This window comes from Lampetra planeri, chromosome 33 (genome assembly GCF_965212315.1).
Source record: "Lampetra planeri chromosome 33, kcLamPlan1.2.h2, whole genome shotgun sequence".
NCBI lineage: Eukaryota > Metazoa > Chordata > Hyperoartia > Petromyzontiformes > Petromyzontidae > Lampetra > Lampetra planeri.
Genome location: NC_136139.1, coordinates 11364347 through 11382316, shown reverse-complemented (window position 1 = coordinate 11382316; position 17970 = coordinate 11364347). Strand labels below are relative to the sequence as shown.

The 17970-nt window shown below is 56.4% G+C and overlaps 1 protein-coding gene across 1 annotated transcript; it reads right to left on the bottom strand.

Moving 5' to 3' along the window:
- Window positions 1–6591: 6591 nt before the first annotated feature.
- LOC144729798 (free fatty acid receptor 3-like) lies at window positions 6592–17156 on the bottom strand. Its single transcript, XM_078610301.1, has 2 exons — window positions 16908–17156; window positions 6592–8893 (listed from the first exon to the last, which is right to left on the bottom strand). The coding sequence occupies exon 2, from the start codon at window positions 8885–8887 to the stop codon at window positions 7940–7942; it is 948 nt and encodes a 315-aa protein (XP_078466427.1). The 5' UTR covers window positions 8888–8893; window positions 16908–17156; the 3' UTR covers window positions 6592–7939.
- Between the last annotated feature and the right edge of the window lie 814 nt (window positions 17157–17970).

Sequence of the window (17970 nt, the reverse complement as noted above, 5' to 3'; positions counted from 1 at the left end):
GGAGCCTGGCGAGGGTATACTGGTGCATGGAGCCTGGCGAGGGTATACTGGTGCATGGAGCCTGGCGAGGGTATACTGGTGCATGGAGCCTGGCGAGGGTATACTGGTGCATGGAGCCTGGCGAGGGTATACTGGTGCATGGAGCCTGGCGAGGGTTTACTGGTGCATGGAGCCTGGCGAGGGTATACTGGTGCATGGAGCCTGGCGAGGGTATACTGGTGCATGGAGCCTGGCGAGGGTTTACTGGTGCATGGAGCCTGGCGAGGGTTTACTGGTGCATGGAGCCTGGCGAGGGTATACTGGTGCATGGAGCCTGCCGAGGGTATACTGGTGCATGGAGCCTGGCGAGGGTATACTGGTGCATGGAGCCTGGCGAGGGTTTACTGGTGCATGGAGCCTGGCGAGGGTATACTGGTGCATGGAGCCTGGCGAGGGTATACTGGTGCATGAGGCAGGCGAGGGTATACTGGTGCATGAGGCAGGCGAGGGTATACTGGTGCATGAGGCAGGCGAGGGTATACTGGTGCATGGAGCCTGGCGAGGGTATACTGGTGCATGGAGCCTGGCGAGGGTATACTGGTGCATGGAGCCTGGCGAGGGTATACTGGTGCATGGAGCCTGGCGAGGGTATACTGGTGCATGGAGCCTGGCGAGGGTTTACTGGTGCATGGAGCCTGGCGAGGGTATACTGGTGCATGGAGCCTGGCGAGGGTATACTGGTGCATGGAGCCTGGCGAGGGTATACTGGTGCATGGAGCCTGCCGAGGGTATACTGGTGCATGAGGCAGGCGAGGGTATACTGGTGCATGAGGCAGGCGAGGGTATACTGGTGCATGAGGCAGGCGAGGGTATACTGGTGCATGGAGCCTGGCGAGGGTTTACTGGTGCATGGAGCCTGGCGAGGGTATACTGGTGCATGGAGCCTGGCGAGGGTATACTGGTGCATGGAGCCTGTCGAGGGTTTACTGGTGCATGGAGCCTGGCGAGGGTATACTGGTGCATGGAGCCTGGCGAGGGTATACTGGTGCATGAGGCAGGCGAGGGTATACTGGTGCATGGAGCCTGGCGAGGGTTTACTGGTGCATGGAGCCTGGCGAGGGTATACTGGTGCATGGAGCCTGGCGAGGGTATACTGGTGCATGGAGCCTGGCGAGGGTATACTGGTGCATGGAGCCTGGCGAGGGTATACTGGTGCATGGAGCCTGGCGAGGGTATACTGGTGCATGAGGCAGGCGAGGGTATACTGGTGCATGGAGCCTGGCGAGGGTTTACTGGTGCATGGAGCCTGGCGAGGGTATACTGGTGCATGGAGCCTGGCGAGGGTTTACTGGTGCATGGAGCCTGGCGAGGGTATACTGGTGCATGGAGCCTGCCGAGGGTATACTGGTGCATGGAGCCTGCCGAGGGTATACTGGTGCATGGAGCCTGCCGAGGGTTTACTGGTGCATGAGGCAGGCGAGGGTATACTGGTGCATCGAGCCTGCCGAGGGTTTACTGGTGCATGAGGCAGGCGAGGGTATACTGGTGCATGACGCAGGCGGACCTGTGGACACCATTTGTGGAGTGGGTGGCACCCGAGACGCTGGCAGAGACTGTGAGGCGGGGTTAATTGGTGTGGATGGCATGGGACGTGGTGATGCATTCGCGACTGGCTTGAGAAGGCTAAACAAACCCAAGTCGTCCCAATTGCATCCCAATTGCAACGAATGTCACTGGGCCTTGCTTAGTCGATGTGCTCAATGGGACCTGTGGCCAGTGGATCCACGCCAGGTTCGCCAAATTTCGAAGGTATAGAGTGTCTCACCACTCAAATCGAATTTGTTCGTGAGCCACCAGTGCATCCGTGCGAGGTGGCCAGGCCAGCGTCATGAGCCTTGTGTATGTTAGAGAGTGGCGAAAGGACGTCCACCGTGTATCGGCTCAGGCCGGGATGTCTGCCAGCTGCGTTTCAATAGGTGGGATAAAGTTGTGGCCATGCACTCAGAATAAGGGTGAACAATCCGAAAAGAGTCATTGTGGAGGGGCTAGTCTGTATGCCGTCAAAACTGCCGGAATGTGAAGGTCTCAGTCTGCGTTCTTCGCATGCACCTTTTAAGTCCTTAGCATCTCACAAGCATCTTAGAGTAATTGCGAGGAACACAGTCTGTTCTTCTGTGACACGGTGGTTGCGTTCCTGAAGAACACCGCGTTATGGGAAAATCGCGTTATAATATATAATATGAAGGTAAAACACAGTCCGCGATAACACGTGAGATGCATAAGCAGGCTGAACAAACACCGAGGCGCGTGGGTAGCTTCTAGAAGCATCCAGCAGCATCCCGTCTTGTGTGTAGCTATGCTGAGGCAGCCGCACAACCGCTTATTCCGACTTGCGTGACATAGTTCTGTTCACTCAATCGCGTTTCATCCAATTCCCATCCGCATGATAGAAACACGCGTGACAGGAGAACAGACCGCGTGCTTGCGCCGGTTCATTCACAGCCTTTGCGGAGGGCCCTCGTCTCTGACGTGCCCGTCGGACTGAGCAGTCGGGTCCCGCAAGAGGCGAAGCCATCGGCCAGTCAATGCAGCATTCGACCCCCACGAGCAAGAATCTATTTCCACTTTGAGCCTTGGCAAAAGGCCCCAACAAGCTCGTAGCTACGAAACTGTTCACCTTTCCTGACACTGCGATGGATCGTCGTGGTGGTCGTGTGGCTGCCGTTTGCTTGTTTGTGGCAGATGCAATCCTGGCACACGGGTCGACCCCATCGATGTACATCCGCAGTCATAAAAAAAAATAACGACCCTGCAAGGCAGATGTCATCTTACGTCCTCCGAGGTGCATACGCAGGTGAGCATGTATGTCGATGGATAGCTTCTGGCAAAGTGGAGTCGGTTCCCACTAAGCAGCGACGCTGGGTGGACACATCCCAACGAATCAGTGGAGGTCATTCCACAAAACATATGGCTGGCTTTCCGATGACCCCGAATCGGCACTAGCGGATTGAGCTGCGTTGCGGCTGCAAGGAGTTTTGCTCTACATGCAGCCGCTACCAGTCTGCCGCCCGAATTAGCCTGAAGTCGTAATCACGTCACCTGGCAGTGCGTAAACGGGAACGACCGCTGCAGCCTCGTTTGGGGAGATTGTCTTTGCATTGTGTGCGCACCCGTGATGCATGTACAAGGCACAGGTGGGGATAGACGGTCCGTATGTATGTTGCACTTCTTTCACACCGTACATAGCCAACCGTGCTAATCGGAGGTGCAGAGCACCAGCATGAGCGTGTCGTGCACCTTTCCTGTGTACGACCATAAAAGCATCTTCTTTCAGGTGTTCAAACCATTTGGCCAGCTGGCCTGATGGTTGATCAATTCATAATGAGCATTGTAGTGCAGTGTGGTCAGTGCGCATTGTAAATGTATGGCCCTGCAGGTAGGGTCGTAACTGTTAAACGAAGTGAACAACAGCCAGCAGCTCGCAGCGGTAACACAGCACAGCGCTGTTCTGCTGGCAATAACCGGTGCCTGCTGCCACACGCGATGCCCATCTCCTGGTCCTGCTGCGTCTGTGAATGCACGGCTACAATCCCAACATCACCGACGTCCGTGTCCAGGCTGAATGGGAGGGCAAAGTCAAGATAACGTGAAAAGGGAGGTGCCATCATCAACGACGAGCATCGCTGTAGGTAAGGCTGTCTCTTCAGTTAGACCTCCAAAAGCACCCTCATATTTAACCTGTCAGGGCATGAAAAGTTTTTAGCAATGGTAGCGAAGTTCGCCACGAACCGGTGATAATTAGACACGGACCGTTGAAACCTTTTACTTTGCCAGGCGAGGTAGTTAACATCGCGCCGCTGTGGCGAGATGTGAACTACTTCACCTGGCATACAGGAGGTCGTGGGTTCGACCCCGACCCTGAAGCCTGCACGTTTGCGATTTGAATGTTTCCCCCTGTTTTTTCCTCCAGGCAAGGCCCACTGAGCCATACAACTCTTATTCAGAAGCGACCTGGCCACAAATGAGAGCTCAACGAAGTGACTTATCACGGGGAAATTGATAGCAGCCAAATACTCTAAACGCATGTTTGATTCTAAATGTGGAGAGAAAATCCGGAGGACCTGGAAAAAAAATCCACGCAACCACGGAGAGAACTTGCAAACTCCAAATATACAGGGTGGGGATCAAACCCACGGTCTCCTGTATACAAGGTGAGGTAGTTAACATCTCGCCACCGTGAAGCATGTGTCCCAATGAAGGCCCACGGACACCATTCCATAAGACAGAAAGCTGCCGGCACCGTCTGAAGAACCATCTGAAAGCAGTTAAACTTTGTCATCCCTTATGGAGTCCTCAATGCAGTTTGCAATGTGGTTTTATGGCGGGACTCGGTGTCAAGGGGCACTTGTGAAAAACCCAACAAAGTATTGGCGGCGCTTAAAGAATTAGCTCCCGCTAAAGCATCCAAGGAGTCGTCTACATGCGGGGGTGGTAAGGCGGCCTTGTCAATGCGGTGGAAATCCACGCAGGAAAGCAGCGAGCCGTCTGACGTCTTGACCAGAATGACTGCATCGTGTTTGACGGTGAAATAACTTTTGCCGCATTTCCTGCACCGGTTGCAACACATTTATCTCTATCAACTGGGCTCGTCCTGTAAGAATTCTGATGAAGAGGTGCCGCACCTCCTTTGTTTTTACTAAAGACATTGGCACATTTCTCTAGTAACGTTCGAAGTTTCTTAGCCTGATCGGCTGACACATTTAAATGTTCCATTGAGACAGCGTTCACCCATGAGTCGTCAATTTCTCCTGAGGGACGTTCTCCTGATCCTATCGGCGCAAAGTCGCCCTGGCATTCCATGGTGGGCAGGAGTCTTACGTAGGCCCCCACCTGCATGCTCGTAGCTCTGTCTGACATGTTCAGAACTTGTGCAAACAAACTGCTGTTCAACAAAACTGTGTCCGCCCCTGCCAACGAGCGCCACTCTGTGACCAGAGATGTTGGTGAGACCGGGATAGGCATCCGCTTGAGTGGTAACAAGGGGGTTGCGGTCACGTAGTAGGACCGACATCTGGGCTGCGGGAGGAATGGTCACGGACTCGCTGACCAGAGTCCGCATAGAGGGGCATCGGCACCTTCTGCTCTTAAGTAGAGGTGTTTCCCCAAAGGGGTCTCCACACGTACTCTGTGGTATTTTTTATGGGCATACCACATCAGAGATCTGTACCCAACAATCCAGGAACGGGAAGCATGTTGGACACTAGAATGATCGACAATTCACCAATACACACCGGAGCTCTCACCTGTCCCAATATCCCCATGCTACCCCCACTTGCCGCTATAAAATGTACCACTATCGGGTACAACTGGCGAAATTCCTCGGGCAACAAGTGAAACTTACGAGTGGACATGATGGCGGCTGGAGCACCCGTGCCAATCAAAACGCGCACTTCTACGGCCGCCACCGACCCGAGCGAAACCGACATCCCCGATGTTGCAGCCCAACCACTCGTCTCGCCGGTTGACGCCACTGCCGAGTCAGGCCGTGGGACAGGCTCCGAGGTAGAACGGAGTGGCAAAGAGGTCGAAGGGAGTTTATTTTTTAATAACGCCCGAGAGGTAATAGCGACGCCAATGGATGGCACGGTGTGCGAGGTGAATTGGGGCGGTGATGACGTGGGTGAGAAGTCTGCCCGGGAGGTCCAGGACGCCGCCACTCGCCTGCATCGTGTCGGCGTCAAGGTGAGGAGCACGTCGGGGGTCGCAGCTTGTTCGCTCCGGCACTCTCTTACAACGCGACACTCTCTTGCAACGCGGCACCTTCTTGCAACGCGGCACTCTCTTGCAACGCGGCACTCTCTTGCAACGCGCCACTCTCTTGCAATGCGGCCCTACTGGCCACGGCGGTGGCAGGTCGTGACGGTGTGAGGGCGAGTTGTTGCAGCAGGGTCTCGGTCAGTCCAATGGCGTGGTTGTTGCCCGCTAAAAAACTTGTGCGCTATTGGCAGCACATGGATCGACGCTACGACATCTTGCAGCGATGTCGCCGTTTGGCGCCGCCCTTGTCCCCGTCACCGTTGTTGCTTCCGCCAGCCCGTCGGCACCCTCCATTACCTGCGCCAGCACCAGGGCCGGCCCCATCACTCACCTCCGCGTGTGCTTGAAAATTCCTAGGATCCCACGTGGAGGCGCGTACAGCTTTTTCCGTTACCGTGAGCACGACGCTCGCCCGTCGGGCGAAGATGAAGCGCCGCTCCACCACCAATGAACCTCGCGCCACCTGGGCCAAACGTGGAACGGCGCCTCCACCCAACACCAACAGTGTCCTGCAGTACGCCAAGGCTGACTCGGAGCCATTCCGTTGGGCTGGCAGTCCTGGAGTCCTTGAACCATGCCAGACGGGGGTTGTGCATCTCCAGAGTTTTTAGTGCTTCCTCCAGTCCAGAACGGTGTACGCTGCTTCATGAGGTACTTCCAATCACCACCCGTAGCTGGGAACCTATCCGCAGGGCCAAAGCGACCCGGTGGCCTCAGCGTCGTCTCCCGCCGCCCCTGGCCCACTTGGGTGGTTCCCGCAGGTCGGTTTGGCCCTGCTCTGGTTTGGCTCCTGGTTGCCGCCGGTCGGTTGTGACATTCCCCCCCCACACCCCACCTCCCCCCCTCCCCCTGTGGTTGGCGGCCGGTGAGAGCACTGCAGTGGCGGGGTCGACTCGTCCGGGCGACAGGGTGGCCAACGTCGATTGCCCCACCTTGATGGCACTTTCTACCAGTGGCAGCTGCTGTAACTCACAGTGTGTTGCTGGTGGTGCGGGCTCTGTTACCGACCGCTGCTACTGCAGCAGCGTAGCGAGCAGCTCCGTAACTGTCAAGTTCCTCTCCTACTCGAGGCGGAACCTCGCACCTCGGTGTGTTCATCGCGGGCGTAGCGCTTGACACAGCTGCTTCGGCGGACTGGTGGCGGACTTCCCGACAACGGCGGCACTGGTCCGCGGAGGACAGATCGGCTCCCCGTCTCCTGTCGTGGCTCGTCCCAAGCCGCCCGACGTAACCGCGGCTCCGTCCTCCTCCCAGTCTCCCAACGGAACTGTTGACGCTTGGCAGATTGAAGGCGACATCCCACAGCTGCCACCAGATGTAGAATAGTCCAACGCGCTTTGCGGAGACTTCTCGGGCGAACATCAACGGCCCTCTGGTGACCCCCCTCTCTGCCCCTTTTACCCGCTTCCATCCCCACCGTGTTCTCGAACCTTCTCTGACCCATTAATTTACCCTCCCCCTCCTCACGGGTGCCCCTTTTCAAACTTTTCAGTTAATCCCATGACCTCTGGCCAACTAGGCCCATTGCACGATCAGCTGGACTTCAAGTGCTACACTCGAGGTCCCTGGCACCAGCAGGAGGCTCCTTACACTCATTCAAAGTCTGCGTGTATGCGCTAGCCAAGAATATAGGTTAAATTCATGAATAAATTGTAATGGAGTTAGAGATAATGAGAGGGTTGGGGTTCGGGGGTTCGAGTTAAGGAAAGATTAGTGTTAGAGTTGAGCTTGAGATTAGGGATAGTGGCTTCGAGTCAGCATTAGTTTTGGGTTAGTATTATGGGATTAAAAGATAAGGTTAATTCAGTTAATGTCAGAGCAATGTGGTCAGCGTTGTTGTAGTTAGGTCTAAAAGTTTTAGGTTGGGTTTGTAGTTCGAGTTAGAGGTTTAGGCTTGGGGCTAGTGTCTGCAGCGCTACTCATCAGTGCAGAGGTTTTCACATCTCCCAGCCATGTATGTATGTTGGACTTCTTTCGCACCGTACGTAGCCAACCGTGCTAATCGGAGGAGCCATGGCTCCGATGCATTCTCGCAGATGGAGGGGGGGGGCGGAGGTCGCAGTGACTCGGACCCCACTGGGTCCTGGCATGGCCTCATCGTTGAGGTCCCCACACCACCCTACCCCGCGGGGGTCCTTGCTCCTCACACGGCGCTCTGGGACTCCTCACGAATCCTGGGGGGACCGTTCACCCCCTTGTTCGCCCCCTTCCTGGTACCACTGCCCGAGCTTCCGGATCCCCTGGACGCGCCAAAATAGTAGATGAGGGGGTCGAGGCAGCAGTTGAGGGAGTTGAGGATGAGGGAGACGTGGCGCCACCAGATGTTCTCGGTCCTGGCAAAGCCGATGACGTGGCTCACGTTGAAGGGCGCGAAGCAGAGCAAGAAGACCGCCATGGTGGCAGCAACGAGCCGCACGGAGCGCGACCGCTGCGCGGAGCCGCGTCGCTCGGCTGCCTGCTTCGAGAGGCTCCTGATGACACTCGCGTAGCAGAAGGCGGTGACGAGCAGCGGGAGGAAGAAGAAGATGATCGCCACGTAGAGGCGGTAGGAGGACACGAAGCGCAAGTCCCTGTCGCTGAACGACTCGTAGCAGGTCGCCCCCGCCGTGCCGTTGGTGTCGTTGCGGCCGCCGCCGCCGACGTCCAAGAAGTCCACGACGTTGAGGACCCCCAGGTGACTGGAGGTGGCCACCCAGATGGCCGCGCAGGCCAAGCCCGCGTAGCCTTCCCTGCGCCACGCCTTGGCCTGGAACGGGTGGACGATGGCCACGTAGCGGTCGGCGGCGATGGCCGTGAGGAGCAGCGTGCTCGTGTAGGTGGTGGTGAAGAGCGCCGTGGTCACCACGTGGCACATGACGCGGCCCAGGCACCAGGTGTGACCGCTCAGGTAGTAGGGCACGAGGAAGGCGAGGCTGAGCAGGAAGAGGAGGTCAGACGTCGCGAGGTTTATCATGAAGAGCGCCGTGGGGGAGCGGCGCCGGCGGCCGTGTGCGCACAGCAGCCCGAGCGACGCGAGGTTGAGCGGAACGGCGAGCGCCAGGATGGAGATGGAGAAGAAGGCGGGGACCGCGCTCAGATCTGCGCGGGACATGGCCCCCTGTGGGGCGGCACGGCGCGCACGCGGTCTCAGCTGCGCGCCGACAACGCCCGCACCACTTCAGGTCGCGCACCCGCATGCACCTGCAAGCACTCGCCTTCATAGCACGTTCATCTGCGCCGCGTCTTCAACGCGCACTGACCTGCTTGCGTGCACCACATTCACCCGCACACCTTTACACATTCGCTGCGTATTCACTTGTACACCTTGGTCGTGCACTCACGTGTCCACCTTCACACCACATCAATGATTCACCTTCTCACCTGCACACCTTCATTGCGCACTCACCTGGACATTTTCATCTGCATACACTGACCATGCGTTTATGTACACTCCTGCACGACACTGTCACCTACACACCTTGATAAATCATTCACCAACCTTCACGTCACCTACAACACCTTTGCCTGCACACGCTCACCTGTACACCTTCAATCAATCACATGGACACAGTCACTCCACCTTCAGCCAAACACATTCACGGGCAGACATTTACCACACCTCACATCTCCATAACTCCATCAACAACCGCTCACCTACCTGCACACCTACCTGCACACCTCCCCTACACCTTCATTTCTACCCCTTTGCCCACACGTCACCTTCACGCCTTCGCAACTCACCTGCGCGAGTTTGCCAAGATGATGCTAAACTGAGCAAGAACCAACGAAGATGATGATGATGGTGATGACGGGAACACGATAATGATGATGACTCTTAAATTGTTTTTGTCGGAAAGGAAACGCATGGGAACCACAGGGTGCGGCACCTCCCGTGACACCGAGACGCCGCCTGCCTGCTCTAATTACTGCTGCTCCTAATACTACTACACACACTACACCCCTGCTGATACTACTGCTGATACTACTGCTGATACTACTGCACATATAGTACCGCTGATACTACGACAGCACACATATACTCCTGCTGCTGCTACTACTCTGGGTCCTGCTGCACATATACTACTGCTGAAACTACTGTGGATATACTACACATATACGACTCCGCAATAGCTCCTTGTGATGATACTACTTCGGATAATACTCAGCATAAACTCCTGCTGCTAATTCTACTGCGACGTGGTCATACCCTCAAAGCTCCGCATATATGGATTAAATAATCCATTGCTATAGTTCCATCTTTGAGTAATCTTGCAGTGCAGTGTCTCACTGACACGCAGCACGAACCAGACTCCATCCACACACAGCACGAACCAGGCTCCATCACACACAGCACGAACCAGGCTCCATCACACACAGCACGAACCAGGCTCCATTCACACACAGCACGAACCAGGCTCCATCACACACAACACGAACCAGGCTCCTTCACACACAGCACGAACCAGGCTCCATCACACACAACACGAACCAGGCTCCTTCACACACAGCACGAACCAGGCTCCATCACACACAACACGAACCAGGCTCCACCACACACAGCACGAACCAGGCTCCATCACACACAACACGAACCAGGCTCCTTCACACACAGCACGAACCAGGCTCCATCACACACAACACGAACCAGGCTCCACCACACACAGCACGAACCAGGCTACATCACACACAACACGAACCAGGCTCCTTCACACACAGCACGAACCAGGCTCATTCACACACAACACGAACCAGGCTCCTTCACACACAGCACGAACCAGGCTTCTTCACACACAGCACGAACCAGGCTCCATCACACACAGCACGAACCATGCTCCATTCACACACAGCACGAACCAGGCTCCATCACACACAGCACGAACCAGGCTCCATTCACACGCAGCACGAACCAGGCTCCATCACACACAACACGAACCAGGCTCCTTCACACACAGCACGAACCAGGCTCCATCACACACAGCACGAACCAGGCTCCATCACACACAACACGAACCAGGCTCCTTCACACACAACACGAACCAGGCTCCTTCACACACAGCACGAACCAGGCTCCATCACACACAGCACGAACCAGGCTCCATCACACACAACACGAACCAGGCTCCTTCACACACAGCACGAACCAGGCTCCATCACACACAACACGAACCAGGCTCCACCACACACAGCACGAACCAGGCTCCATCACACACAACACGATCCAGGCTCCTTCACACACAGCACGAACCAGGCTCCATCACACACAACACGAACCAGGCTCCTTCACACACAACACGAACCAGGCTCCATCACACACAACACGAACCAGGCTCCACCACACACAGCACGAACCAGGCTCCATCACACACAACACGAACCAGGCTCCTTCACACACAACACGAACCAGGCTCCTTCACACACAGCACGAACCAGGCTTCTTCACACACAGCACGAACCAGGCTCCATTCACACACAGCACGAACCAGGCTCCATCACACACAGCACGAACCAGGCTCCATTCACACACAGCACGAACCAGGCTCCATCACACACAACACGAACCAGGCTCCTTCACACACAACACGAACCAGGCTCCATCCACACACAGCACGAACCAGGCTCCTTCACACACAACACGAACCAGGCTCCATCCACACACAGCACGAACCAGGCTCCTTCACACACAACACGAACCAGGCTCCATCCACACACAGCACGAACCAGGCTCCATCACACACAACACGAACCAGGCTCCTTCACACACAACACGAACCAGGCTCCATCACACACAGCACGAACCAGGCTCCATCACACACAACACGAACCAGGCTCCTTCACACACAACACGAACCAGGCTCCATCCACACACAGCACGAACCAGGCTCCTTCACACACAACACGAACCAGGCTCCATCCACACACAGCACGAACCAGGCTCCTTCACACACAACACGAACCAGGCTCCATCCACACACAGCACGAACCAGGCTCCATCCACACACAGCACGAACCAGGCTCCATCACACACAACACGAACCAGGCTCCATCACACACAGCACGAACCAGGCTTCTTCACACACAGCACGAACCAGGCTCCTTCACACACAGCACGAACCAGGCTCCATCACACACAGCACGAACCAGGCTCCTTCACACACAACACGAACCAGGCTCCATCACACACAGCACGAACCAGGCTCCTTCACACACAGCACGAACCAGGCTCCTTCACACACAACACGAACCAGGCTCCATCACACACGGCACGAACCAGGCTCCTTCACACACAACACGAACCAGGCTCCATCACACACAGCACGAACCAGGCTTCTTCACACACAGCACGAACCAGGCTCCTTCACACACAGCACGAACCAGGCTCCTTCACACACAACACGAACCAGGCTCCTTCACACACAGCACGAACCAGGCTCCATCACACACAGCACGAACCAGGCTCCATCACACACAACACGAACCAGGCTCCATTCACACACAGCACGAACCAGGCTCCATCACACACAGCACGAACCAGGCTCCATCACACACAGCACGAACCAGGCTCCATCACACACAACACGAACCAGGCTCCATCACACACAACACGAACCAGGCTCCTTCACACACAGCACGAACCAGGCTCCATCACACACAGCACGAACCAGGCTCCATCACACACAGCACGAACCAGGCTCCATCACACACAGCACGAACCAGGCTCCATCACACACAGCACGAACCAGGCTCCTTCACACACAACACGAACCAGGCTCCATCAAACACAACACCAACCAGGCTCCATCACACACAGCACGAACCAGGCTCCTTCACACACAACACGAACCAGGCTCCATCACACACAACACCAACCAGGCTCCATCACACACAACACGAACCAGGCTCCATCACACACAACACCAACCAGGCTCCATCACACACAGCACGAACCAGGCTCCTTCACACACAACACGAACCAGGCTCCATCAAACACAGCACGAACCAGGTTCCATTCACACACAGCACGAACCAGGCTCCATTCACACACAGCACGAACCAGGCTCCATTCACACACAGCACGAACCAGGCTCCATCACACACAACACGAACCAGGCTCCATCACACACAACACGAACCAGGCTCCATTCACACACAGCACGAACCAGGCTCCTTCACACACAACACGAACCAGGCTCCATCACACACAGCACGAACCAGGCTCCATCACACACAACACGAACCAGGCTCCATCAAACACAGCACGAACCAGGCTCCTTCACACACAACACGAACCAGGCTCCATCACACACAGCACGAACCAGGCTCCTTCACACACAACACGAACCAGGCTCCATCAAACACAGCACGAACCAGGCTCCATCAAACACAACACGAACCAGGCTCCATCACACACAACACGAACCAGGCTCCATCAAACACAACACGAACCAGGCTCCTTCACACACAACACGAACCAGGCTCCATCACACACAACACGAACCAGGCTCCATCAAACACAACACGAACCAGGCTCCATCACACACAACACGAACCAGGCTCCATCACACACAGCACGAACCAGGCTCCTTCACACACAACACGAACCAGGCTCCATCAAACACAGCACGAACCAGGTTCCATTCACACACAGCACGAACCAGGCTCCATTCACACACAGCACGAACCAGGCTCCATTCACACACAGCACGAACCAGGCTCCATCACACACAACACGAACCAGGCTCCATCACACACAACACGAACCAGGCTCCATTCACACACAGCACGAACCAGGCTCCTTCACACACAACACGAACCAGGCTCCATTCACACACAGCACGAACCAGGCTCCATCACACACAACACGAACCAGGCTCCATCACACACAACACGAACCAGGCTCCATTCACACACAGCACGAACCAGGCTCCATCACACACAACACGAACCAGTCTCCATCACACACAGCACGAACCAGGCTCCATCACACACAGCACGAACCAGGCTCCATCACACACAACACGAACCAGGCTCCTTCACACACAACACGAACCAGGCTCCATCACACACAGCACGAACCAGGCTCCTTCACACACAGCACGAACCAGGCTCCATCACACACAACACGAACCAGGCTCCTTCACGCACAACACGAACCAGGCTCCATCACACACAGCACGAACCAGGCTCCATCACACACAGCACGAACCAGGCTCCATCCACACTCAGCACGAACCAGGCTCCTTCACACACAACACGAACCAGGCTACATCCACACACAGCACGAACCAGGCTCCATCACACACAGCACGAACCAGGCTCCATCACACACAGCACGAACCAGGCTCCATCACACACAGCACGAACCAGGCTCCATCACACACAGCACGAACCAGGCTCCATCACACGCAACACGAACCAGGCTCCTTCACACACAGCACGAACCAGGCTCCATCACACACAGCACGAACCAGGCTCCATCACACACAGCACGAACCAGGCTCCATCACACGCAACACGAACCAGGCTTCTTCACACACAGCACGAACCAGGCTCCATCACACACAGCACGAACCAGGCTCCATCACACACAGCACGAACCAGGCTCCATTCACACGCAGCACGAGCCAGGCTCCATCACACACAGCACGAACCAGGCTCCTTCACACACAACACGAACCAGGCTCCTTCACACACAGCACGAACCAGGCTCCATCACACACAGCACGAACCAGGCTCCATCACACACAACAAGAACCAGGCTCCTTCACACACAGCACGAACCAGGCTCCATCACACACAACACGAACCAGGCTCCACCACACACAGCACGAACCAGGCTCCATCACACACAACACGATCCAGGCTCCTTCACACACAGCACGAACCAGGCTCCATCACACACAACACGAACCAGGCTCCACCACACACAGCACGAACCAGGCTCCATCACACACAACACGAACCAGGCTCCTTCACACACAACACGAACCAGGCTCCATCACACACAACACGAACCAGGCTCCACCACACACAGCACGAACCAGGCTCCATCACACACAACACGAACCAGGCTCCTTCACACACAACACGAACCAGGCTCCTTCACACACAGCACGAACCAGGCTTCTTCACACACAGCACGAACCAGGCTCCATTCACACACAGCACGAACCAGGCTCCATCACACACAGCACGAACCAGGCTCCATTCACACACAGCACGAACCAGGCTCCATCACACACAACACGAACCAGGCTCCATCCACACACAGCACGAACCAGGCTCCTTCACACACAACACGAACCAGGCTCCATCCACACACAGCACGAACCAGGCTCCATCACACACAACACGAACCAGGCTCCTTCACACACAACACGAACCAGGCTCCATCACACACAGCACGAACCAGGCTCCATCACACACAACACGAACCAGGCTCCTTCACACACAACACGAACCAGGCTCCATCCACACACAGCACGAACCAGGCTCCTTCACACACAACACGAACCAGGCTCCATCCACACACAGCACGAACCAGGCTCCATCCACACACAGCACGAACCAGGCTCCATCACACACAACACGAACCAGGCTCCATCACACACAGCACGAACCAGGCTCCATTCACACACAGCACGAACCAGGCTCCATCACACACAGCACGAACCAGGCTCCTTCACACACAGCACGAACCAGGCTCCTTCACACACAACACGAACCAGGCTCCTTCACACACAGCACGAACCAGGCTCCATCACACACAGCACGAACCAGGCTCCATCACACACAACACGAACCAGGCTCCATTCACACACAGCACGAACCAGGCTCCATCACACACAGCACGAACCAGGCTCCATCACACACAGCACGAACCAGGCTCCATCACACACAACACGAACCAGGCTCCATCACACACAGCACGAACCAGGCTCCATCACACACAACACGAACCAGGCTCCTTCACACACAGCACGAACCAGGCTCCATCACACACAGCACGAACCAGGCTCCATCACACACAGCACGAACCAGGCTCCATCACACACAGCACGAACCAGGCTCCATCACACACAACACCAACCAGGCTCCATCACACACAGCACGAACCAGGCTCCTTCACACACAACACGAACCAGGCTACATCCACACACAGCACGAACCAGGCTCCATCACACACAGCACGAACCAGGCTCCATCACACACAGCACGAACCAGGCTCCCATCACACACAGCACGAACCAGGCTCCATCACACGCAACACGAACCAGGCTCCTTCACACACAGCACGAACCAGGCTCCATCACACACAGCACGAACCAGGTTCCATTCACACACAGCACGAACCAGGCTCCATCACACACAGCACGAACCAGGCTCCATCACACACAGCACGAACCAGGCTCCATCACACACAGCACGAACCAGGCTCCATCACACACAGCACGAACCAGGCTCCATCACACACAACACGAACCAGGCTCCATCACACACAACACGAACCAGGCTCCATCACACACAGCACGAACCAGGCTCCATCACACACAGCACGAACAAGGCTCCTTCACACACAGCACGAACCAGGCTCCATCACACACAACACGAACCAGGCTCCATCACACACAGCACGAACCAGGCTCCATCACACACAACACGAACCAGGCTCCACCACACACAGCACGAACCAGGCTCCTTCACACGCAGCACGAACCAGGCTCCTTCACACACAGCACGAACCAGGCTCCTTCACACACAACACGAACCAGGCTCCTTCACACACAGCACGAACCAGGCTCCTTCACACACAGCACGAACCAGGCTCCTTCACACGCAGCACGAACCAGGCTCCTTCACACACAACACGAACCAGGCTCCTTCACACACAGCACGAACCAGGCTCCTTCACACACAGCACGAACCAGGCTCCATCACACACAGCACGAACCAGGCTCCTTCACACACAGCACGAACCAGGCTCCTTCACACACAGCACGAACCAGGCTCCATCACACACAGCACGAACCAGGCTCCTTCACACACAGCACGAACCAGGCTCCATCACACACAGCACGAACCAGGCTCCTTTCACACACAGCACGAACCAGGCTCCATTCACACACAGTACGAACCAGGCTCAGCGCTGCTTAGCTTCCAAGATCAGATGCATAGAGTGTGATTCGGTAGTAGTACTGATGTTACTTCAGCCAACGCTACTGCTGCCATAACTCCACCACTCCCACAACTCCACCACTCCCACAACTCCACCACTCCCACAACTCCACCACTTCTACAAATACTACTGGCCCAACCACAAGTGCCAAAACTATACCACTGCCACAACTATTACAGATATATCGCTGTGACCGCCGCTGCCTCTGCTGTTGTTGATTCTGCAATGTCTCTGCTGTGCGTGGGGGGTACCGAGGGGAGGGGGTAGGGGGGGTTGAGGGGCGGGGTCATTCAATGCGTGCGACCTCCAGAGTGGAGGCGAAGCCTCTGGGAGGAGGTGGGGGCTAGGGGGGAGAGGGGGCCGCAGTGGTGGGAGGTGGTTCAGAGTTTGCGGGGTCATAGTAGTGGGGGCGAGGGGGATGACCCCCCAATCGTGTTCATTCAGAACTCAACTGCCACTGCTAATGTATGGGATCGATACGCGTTCTGCAGTCACTCCAGTCCGTGCAGTCGTTACAGTCGCGACAGTCTCACCTCTCACGCACGACTGACACCGCCCTGCTGCCGCTGCTGCTGCTAATGCGAGCCCAGCTGCTGCTGCTGTTCCAGTTTGCCAGCCTCGCTTCCACGCGCTGCACGGACGGACACAGAGAGCCCCCGTGGTGGACACACGCACGGGGTGGCGAAGGGCGACGCACAGCAGGCAGGCACGAGTGGCTCACGCGGAGCGGCTGAGCCAGGCCCGGGACGCGTCACTCACCTGCGATCCCAGCTCCCACTAACTCCCCTAGGACCCGTGTGCCGTGGGGTCCCCGGTGCCGTGGGGTCCCCGGTGCCGTGGGGTCCCCGGAGCCGTGGGGTCCCCGGTGCCGTGGGGTCCCCGGAGCCGTGGGGTCCCCGGTGCCGTGGGGTCCCCGGAGCCGTGGCTATTCCTCCAGCAATGGGTCACCCGCCGGGGCTCGGGTGCGATTACACCGATGGTGGTGATACTGGTGATGGCTCAATTAGTCGATTTGTCAAAGT

Excerpts from the sequence above, each read along its gene's own strand:
- LOC144729798 (XM_078610301.1), bottom strand. The coding sequence starts at position 8,887 with ATGTCCCGCGCAGATCTGAGCGCGGTCCCCGCCTTCTTCTCCATCTCC.